The 9,696-nt window shown below is 39.6% G+C and overlaps 1 protein-coding gene across 1 annotated transcript; it reads right to left on the reverse strand.

The window, feature by feature from the left end:
• Positions 1-837: 837 nt before the first annotated feature.
• Positions 838-3,969, reverse strand: hrh2a (histamine receptor H2a). Its single transcript, XM_008278324.1, has 4 exons — positions 2,964-3,969; positions 2,612-2,783; positions 2,054-2,218; positions 838-848 (listed from the first exon to the last, which is right to left on the reverse strand). The coding sequence occupies exons 1-3, from the start codon at positions 3,967-3,969 to the stop codon at positions 2,209-2,211; spliced, it is 1,188 nt and encodes a 395-aa protein (XP_008276546.1). The 3' UTR covers positions 838-848; positions 2,054-2,208.
• Positions 3,970-9,696: the final 5,727 nt, after the last annotated feature.

Consider the following 9,696-nt stretch of genomic DNA (forward strand, 5'->3'; position numbering starts at 1 on the left):
ATTGCTTCCAATGTATTTGTGTTCCTTACCACACACATATTTTCTGCATCATCCTACATGATAATACCTACTCGTGCTTACTAGTCTCTATTGCCTCTAAGGATGGTCGTATACAGTGTATTGTATTCTTTATACAAGCTGCTTTTTATTTGTATGGTTGTCATTTATTTATTGTGGAGAAACAGTAGATGCCATTGTTTTCCAGTCCTAAGCTATATTTACAGTATGATTCAATACATGTCTTTGCCAACATTACATCACAGAGTGATCCACACAAAAGCAATATCTGAAGGTGACTTCATTCTTCAAAATCGACACCAGACATTATTTTGCATGCTCCACATTCAAAGGTCACACATTTCAACACAACGATAACTGTAATGAAAGTCTATTTATCTTTTTCTCCCATTCTGTGATTTTGTGGAATGTCCATTTTTAATTAAACGTCCATGTACTTTGTCCCAGTTTAAGTTGTGGTACTTGGAATTACCACTTGGGTGCACTCTTGAGTCAGGATGAAAAAAAAAAAAAAATGTCCAGCAGCTCATGAAATTGATGGCCAACAAGTTAATTGGCTGGTCTCTTTCTGTCCTGCAGAGTTTCAGTACTATCCAGTTAGCTCAAGAGCATTTTAGGGCCATATGTCGCCCTGTGTGATGGTTGGTTGCAGTGTGCTAACTGTGCTAAACAACTTCAGTTTTAGCTCCATCCCCGTTGTGTATCATCATTTGTTCATTCTTGGGAGGCCGGCTGTGCGTGTACAGTTGATTCTTACTGATGAGGTGTAGAGTTGCTGAGATCCCTATTTCCTCCCATTTTTGTTCATTAAAATATGGCTTGAGTGAGTTCTGACACAGAGAGACACACAAAAAAAGAAAAAAGGTTTCTCAAATTACTCACCTTCAGTGTACAATATTCACAAAAGAAAGAAACATTCATTTATGCAACTTCACCATTATGGGGTGTGTGGCGAAGCTCCTTCTTTTGGTAGAGATGATTTGATTGTATGAACAATCACACATGATACGAGACTGCACATAAATGTTATATGAGTTGTGTACACATAATAGCATTGTTGCATTCAGTACTTAATACCTCTTTCAGAAATATTAATTTCTATTAATATACCATTTGTAGTTAAATACAAAAATCAAAAAACACAGCATTAAGTTAACAAATAAGGAAAGGTCTAAAACTAAATATATAAAATTGAAAAAATAGAAGACGATGAAGAATACTTTCTCCTGGTTACAGTTAAACCTCCTTGGCTTTGTAGAAAAGATCATCCACCAGCTGCAGTATTGTTGCTCATCCTTCCCTAATTCAAGATAGTTTCTGAATGAAGTTATAACAGCTTTCTCTCCGAATGCTGTGAAAGTTTCTCCTCTTTAAAGATGCTGTTCAGCATCATTAGTTTGTTTTTAACCACTGAGCTCTGACTATATCAAATATAACAAAAATCTTGTACACTTCTTTTATTTCATAAAACTGATTTACTGTTGCTGACATGGCAAACTTTGGAAAGTGTTGTTTTATGTTGAATTTGTATTTGGTTAAATAATTACTAGACAACAAATTGGGAGACTCTATTATTCCCTCATATGCATCCAATGCATAGAGAAACATACTTGCAAACCTCTTTTGTTTTGTATTAGATGGCTTATTGAGTGTGCGCGCGCAGGAAAGTATGAAATGCTGCTGTACTGTAGTCCCGTAGAGTCATTACAATTTATAGCTAATCACAAAGAAGACGTGCTTTTCCTGTTTTGTTGCTTTAACTAATTCATGCTTTGCAAATGTACACATAAAATGATCAAAGCAATTAGTCCATGTTGCTCTCAAAATGCAAACAAAGAATGAAAGCAGGATGTGAAACTGGATAATGTATCTGCTCTGTGCTTGAAAGCGAATTTCTTGGCCTAATGAGCATATTGCCATATGGCCTGATACACTGTGGATGACACAGCTAGGATCTGTGTATCACAGTTCATTTGTTTTGGGCCAGACATGGTCTGTGGGAGCTATAGGGACGTCAGTATGTACATCTACTTACATGGTGTATTGTAGGTGTTTCTACTGTGGCTTCCAAATAGAGGGGCTGCACATCTCTGTACATCTTTTGTCTGTCTTTTGCTCTTTCTCCTCAGGGTGATGGATTCTGGTTCTGGGTTGTAGAGTGAGCACAGCATCCACCTCACCAACACAGACTCAGCACGACCTGGGCTCAATGAAAATGATGAGGGAAGAAACACACATTCCTGAGCAGATTTTGTGTTTTAGAGTACGACAGAAACAGAATACATCATTCAGTGCAAAGACGTGCTGAGAGGAAGGTGTCACATACAGGAATCTCAATTAAGACCTGTTCTTGGTTTATTAGAGGTTTATAGGTTTCTTTTTTATGGCATGATATTTATCTAATTATGACTCAATGTTAACATTGTTGCCTCAGTCTGGATTTAAAGTATCTCTCATTTTAAAGCAGCTGGTTCATATTTGATGAGGTCTGAGTCATGACTCTTTGAGTTCCTTGGTGACGTGAACTTCTTTGCAACATTTTCCATTCGTCCTCATGAAGCATAATGTAAATACACAATGTATAATAGCTTACCTTTCATTGCCATTGACATCTGTGGCAGCAGTGCCATTTGCAAACTGGATAGTTGCTGTGTCCGTCCTGCTGTTCATTTCTTGAAGCATGACGTTTTGATCTGTTAAACCTGCCCTGCAGGTGGCAGGGGTGTGGCCACACAGCAGAGTCACCTCTGTAAGCTGCTCTCTAGCTGGGTTGTGAAGAAAGAAAGGAGAAATTAAAAACCAGAGATGCTGGGAATGAGAGCATGCAGTTTTATGTATTCACACGGGCTACAAAGAGAGATAAATGTCCACTCTTAAAAGAAACTAATTCTGGAACTTATAACTTGAATTATGCAGTTTGACCTACACACTTTATGCAGTTTTACCTGCTGTTGCAGTGGAAGATGGCCGTCGACTTTTCCACCCACTGTAAATAGGACATCGGCATCTCAGTAGATGGCTGTAGGCTGACCTGAAGTCCCTGTTGAGGGCTCCATAGAGAAAAGGGTTAAAGGCTGAGTTGGCGTAGCCCAGCCACAACACAATGGGATATGCTGGTACTGTGCTGGGGTCTGGATGCTCCTTTAAGCCCAACACTGTGAACAGGATGAAATACGGTAGCCAACACACCACAAAAGCCCCTATGACTGCTGCCAGCGTCACTGTGGCTTTGTGCTCCCGCAGTGCCACCAGTGTAACAGTGGAAACCACAGTAGTAGCAGTGGAGGGATTGTTCCTGCAGTTGTAACTGGTGACGCAAGTGGGTCGGGCACTGACAATGCGCTTGGCCTGCGCCCGTGCAATGCGAAGTATTTGAAGGTAGGTCCAGCACATCGCCACCAGAGGCAAGTAGAAGGTGAGAAGAGAGTCTGTAAGTACATAAGGTCTGTTCAGCTCAAAACGACATCTCCTCTCTGAAGCCCAAGGCCCGTGGTTCTGTACTGTCCCATTAACGGTGTTCCACCCCATTTGGATGGGCAGGAAAGACACGGCCACAGACACTGTCCAGACGGTCGCCATGGCCACAGCAACTCTCCACGGCAACACCACCGAGGTGTATCTCAGGGGCATGGTCACGGCCAGGTAGCGGTCCACACTGATGGCCAAGAGGGTGAGGATGGAGGCGGTGCACAGCATGACGTCCATGGAGATGTAGAAGTTGCAGAAGACCGGGCCAAGCGGCCAGTCTCCGTTGAGCTGGAGGAGGGCAGAGAAAGGGAGAACCGAGAGACCGAGCAGCAGGTCTGTCACAGCCAGCGACACAATGAAGCAGTTAGTCAGGCAGCGGAGGCGTCGAGAGATGCAGACAGCCAGGCACACCAGCACATTACCACCAACAGTCAGGAGGATGAGGAGGGACAGGACGACACCCAGTATCGCTTCTGACAACATTATTGCTGGTGCTTCACTGGATACCACCAGACAACATCATGACAGGAACTTTATGTGAACCATTGTTACCTTTTTCTTTTCGGTTTTTAATTAGCTGAAATGTGCTCACTTTATGAAAAGAGCACATTCACGTGAAAAGCCTTAAGCTCACATATAATGTCATTCAATATGTTCACCCGGAGTGTTCAAAGGCCCCCATTTATTAAGGCGCACACAGTCCAATCTCGATGTCTCCATGGTGAAATGTGATTAAAGATTTTGGCCACATGCGATTCCTTTCTTCCAGCTCGGCCAGTATTTCCAGTTTCTTAGCTGCTAACTGACTGTATTCTCATGTTAAAAACCTTCATACTCTCAGCTCTCCTGTGACTTGATCACAGCAGTCCTATCGCTCATACTCATCACAATATTCCTATCCAGTTCATCCATTAGGTATATGGATTGCATATTTAAAAATGCAAGATGTTGGTTGAACAACATTCGTTTCTTTGCAATTGCAGGTGCTGGGAATTGCAACTCAGCACTGTGCTTGACTGTTTTTGGGCACCGTGCTGGCTGTTGAGTGGCTATCTGTCTGCATGGCTGATTCACAGTGGTTCATGGCCTCTTGTTGGCTTTAATACCATTTTCTTTGGCTGTAGTGACACCTAGTGGACAAAAAGAAGAAATACAGTTAGTAATGCAGTTTGCATGTATCCTCCAGTTTCCAATATACACAGCTATTCTCACACAATAGAAAGCAGGTACTTTCTGCTGGCATGCTTGTTATTGTAATTTTTCATATACAGCGTATTTATAGATAATTTATTGCAATATCTGATGGATTTCATTAACCATCAGAACTACAACAACAATACAGAGTAAAACCTTTTAAATAAGCCCTTATGGATACATTCTTACTAGTGTTTGTTGATAAGGTATAACCAAAATGCATTATTAGTGCATTTGTTTTATGTTTAATTAATTTCTTGAGTAGGGATCTGTGCTTCATTATGACCCATTAGTGGGTTAATACACTACAATAAATGGAATGCACTGATGCAATCTGCCCAAAATATTATTGGAAAAGCAGAATCAAAAACTGCCATGGAGAATTAAAATTATTGAAGATAAACAAAAATTAAGTCATTAAGTACTATGTTGGCAGCAAGTTAGCAATACCTGATAAAAATGATAAACTGGCATTGACAGACAGAATGACTTGCAGATTGGTGGAAAACCTAAATAAAAAAATGTGTCTTCGAAGTGAATAAACTAGAAAGACATTTGCTCATGCTCTGTCATTATTCTCTGATAAGCTTCCAGTGAACAGTCAGACTGCATAACCTTTGCTAAGCAGCTGCTGCTGTGGCTACATGGGACAAAAATGGGGTAATGATGAATGCTAAAGCTGAATGTAATATCACCAGCAGAGTTTTTTTCAGGTTCTTTCACTGACTCTTTCATGTCTATTACACTGCAATATCAAACTAAACATTGCAAATATAGCTAACATTAGTCACCATTCGCTTGTAGTAATATTAGACCTTATAAGGCTGCAGGGACAAAACCCTTGAGTGTATTGAACTGAGCAGGGCTGCATTTAATTGCTCCCAAATTCAACTTTTTATTTCTAAGAGAAAGTGTGTGTTATTTCCTCATTCAAAACGTACACAGTGTCACTTCAAAATAATATATAGATTATTAAAATGATTTCCGCATAGTGTTCTTTATATTCTCTTCTCTGTATAAATTCCTGTATTACAATTGCAGTTCATTCTATGTATACTGTAGCATCAGTAAAGATGTTATTGCTATGCAACTTTACATAGTTGACACATCTGATAGTAGACATAAAAACCTGAACTTTGAATGTATGATGCTAAATATTTTAGCATATTATGGATACTTAAATCTATGGATCACCACATATTTAATGCATCTCATTGTATATACATGTTTTCAGCCTGTAATGTTTCCTTATTTCATGGCTGCCATTTAAGTAAAGTTGACATTTTTGGCTGTCAACTAATGGGAATTCCAATCTATCTATAATAAAACCGTAAACCAAGACAGATGAGTATGTTTGTTGTGCACACACTATTTATTATCTGTGTATACAGCCCACATGGCTAAACGTCTCTGAGCATTCTGCTGCAGCTCAGATGTTATTAAAACGGGTTTTCGTTTCACTATTTTAAAATCCGATTAAAGTTTTGATGCAGAAATGTGGAAAAGCCTTGGAGTAATACTCTGGAAATCCTGAATCAGACACTGGAAAGTTTGGAGAGCTGCTTCACACAGTTGCTTTAGAAAGTATTCAGAGCTCTCTACTTTTTGCACAGTTTGGATTTGATTTTAAATTGAATAAATTGGTGTTTTCCATCAATCCACACTCAAAAACTCATGATGACAAACCAAAAACACATTTTTAGCTGGCATGCCTTTTGCTTGAGAGTGGCTTCCATCTAATTGCATAAAACTCTGGCTGAAAAAAGTCTTTCTGGTGAGAGCTTCTGGGTTCTTGGTGACTTCCCTGTCTCAGGCCCCTTTTTCTCTTTACTCAGTTTAGACAGATGGCCAACTCTAAGAATTAGAGTCCTAGTGCTTCCAAACTTGTTCCATTTCACAGTTTTTGAGGACACTGTGCTCTTAGCAACACTCAAAGCTTTAGAAATGGTTTTATGCCATCGTCCTTATCTATGCCTCACCACAAACCTATCCTGGAGGTCTACAGAAAGTTGCTTGGACTTGGTTGTTCTAATATGCAGTGTGGATTTTCTAAAATAAGCCCAAACTGTTCAATTTCCCTCAGGTGACCAGTGAAATTCTCGACACGTCTTAAGAACAAATAAAACAAACTGGATTAACCTAACTACAGTTTTGAGCACTCCAGCAAAGACTCTGTATACTTTTGCAAATGAGAGATTTCAGTGATTTGCTTTTAATACATTTGCAAATATGTCTAAAAATCTACAGTTTGTTCTTATGAGTTATTAAGCTAGTTATTAGTTATAAGTCTGACAAGGAAAAATGCATTTTTTGTGTGTGAGAAGGAGTCTAAATACTTTCTGAAATGACTGCACAACACAGCAGAGCCAATGGAGAGATGAATTGAGTGTCATAAATACACATGCCATATGCCATGAATGATCTTTATCTTTTGACAAAAACACTTTATCTTTTGACAAAAATACATGTATTTCTTTTGATGTATTTAGTTTTCTGCCTAGACCTTGTAGACACATTGGCATAGTGGTATTTGTCCTCTGTGAACTTATTAATGGTGCGTGGGCATGAGTTCTTCATGTGTGCCTGAGGGAATGAGGGTAACCACTTGATAAGTGTGTGTGTGTGTGTGTGTGTGTGTGTGTGTGTGTGTGTGTTTATGTGAATATGTGTGTGCACATGTGTGTGCAGTGTGCTGAGTAAAAGTGTTTGCGTCAGTGGGTGGTGGGTATGTTTGCTTGTCTATTTTCTGTAATGGATAATGGGACATTTGCCAGACTTGGTCCAGAGCTGCTCTCTTATCACCTTAAAGGGAGAGAGAGTGAGACACTGAGAGATGGACACACTGGCTTCTCATTAAGACATAAAGGAGGCAACATAGACTTTATAATTAAAAGAACAGTTTAATTAAGTCTAGCTCTACGGAAACTAGAACACCATCTCTAATCTCAGAACTCTTCCAATCTTTGCATTTCTGTCACCTACTCACTGCTTTGAACTTCATCCAGAGCAAACACTGATAACGCAGCCACTAACGTATGAAGTGCTGCTCTCAAACGCACATGACATCTGAGTTTTTATATCGGACAGGACCACAGACTGACTCAGACACCACACATTTCAGCTGTTTCCATTGTCATAATCTGTCTCTTACACTGTCGGTCACTTTGTCAGTTTGCCTCTTTTGGACACTTGTTTACACAAACAGCTGGAATTCGGTTTGGCTTGAAAGGAATGCCCTTATATGGATATGTATTAAGGTCACTAGAAGTTTTCTGCCAGGGACAACCTTGTCTGAACCCTGGACATAATGCATATGAGGTTATGTGTATGTGTGTGTGTCCACACAGGCACACGTGTTACTGTCTGCCCTCAGCTGAACACTTTAGTTCCTTTTCCCATGTTCCATCACTGGTGTGTGAGAGCATAACCATATTTGCTTCCTGTGTTTATCATTGCATAAACATTTATGTTTTATTAAAACCATGATAATATACAATCTTAATCACTCACTTATCGGGGTGTGCAGTGAGCACGAGACTTAGAACAAGCTACATGCATTTGTATTTTATCAGTGCTGTGCCAACGTAGATGACAGTGACAGTGAAAAAAGTGACCGTCCAAGTCTTTCACATTTGATGAGTGTCACATTTATAGTAGAAATAAGAAAAATAAAACAAATCCCTTCTGTAGACACGCTGCTATTTTATGACTGACCATCTGTTTGCTGTCACAAACTTCTCATTTGTTGTCTCTAAGGGACAGCAATGGTGAGTGTTACTACATCTGTATATATATGCACACACACACACACACACGCACACACACACGCACACACACACGCACACACACACGCACACACACATGCGCGCATGCTTACCCATGTAGGTCAATATGATTACACAAGTGCAACTCAAAACATATGCCTTAGTAATGGATTTTGAGGACTGTAATGGGTTGTAATGACTGCTGAGTGCTGTGTTTTTTTTCACAGGATGTAAAGTTTGCGCTACTTTCAGGAATTTTCTGCAAAAAAACGCTGTTTCATGTTCTCAGGTAGCAAAAAAAGGGTTTGCTGGGGCTTATGGTCTTTGAAAGGTTCATTCCAGGACTAGTTTGTCGCTTTCTTTGTGTAACTGAAGTGACATCCAACTTTTGCAGGACATCACAAAGATGGAACTTTATTAGTTGTTCATTTCTGGCATCTCCTAGACAACTTCTTTGTCTTGTCTCCTATCTCACGGCATAAGGATGATGTGAATAAGCTGGAGAGGCTTCATTCTGCCTCATCTAGACCTTCTGTTCCTCAATAAGTGATCTACTGAAAAAAGCCCAATTTAGATATTAGGATGAAAGACAGGCAGAAGAGCACCTTGAACAGTGGCTCTTTACCAGACATGGATTAAGTTTGGAAATGAGTAATGAGGTTATTTACCTCTCAGCTGGGACTGGCTGTCTAAATTGTGAGATTCTCCAAATACCAACTGTTCATCCTTTGACCTTTTTGGTTTGTTTTATTTTCAATCAGCCAGATGTGTTTTAGTGGAAGTAAGTGGATAAGCAATATCTGAAGATCTAAGTAAACAAAGCGATCACATCTGCTTTCACAAATGCTCACGTAATGAATTTGAATAATAACAGAGATTTAAGAAAATAGATTCGTTCTGCCCCCTTAACCCCCTGCAATAATTTTGTAGCCTACTGAGTTGTCTATTAGGTTGCTATTGATTAGTAATTGATTCAGGAAGTAATTCAGTCATCAGTTCTGTATAGATTTTAGGAGTTGTGGCGTTGTGTCCTGAGATGAACCAAATCTCTTGTCTTGTGTTATCAGTGCGACAACAGCTGAGTGGTGTAAATATTCGACAACCAAAACTATAAGGCTGAACTCTGTTGTAGTTTCTGTGAATCTGAAGTCTTCTGAACTTTTAAGCAAAGCTGTAGATTTTCAGTTATTATATATTTACCAGACACAAAAGAAAAGCATTGACTTTCAACTGGTGTCTGGTTGATAAATCA

Source organism: Stegastes partitus, unplaced genomic scaffold (assembly GCF_000690725.1).
Source record: "Stegastes partitus isolate 25-593 unplaced genomic scaffold, Stegastes_partitus-1.0.2 Scaffold120, whole genome shotgun sequence".
Lineage (NCBI taxonomy): Eukaryota > Metazoa > Chordata > Actinopteri > Pomacentridae > Stegastes > Stegastes partitus.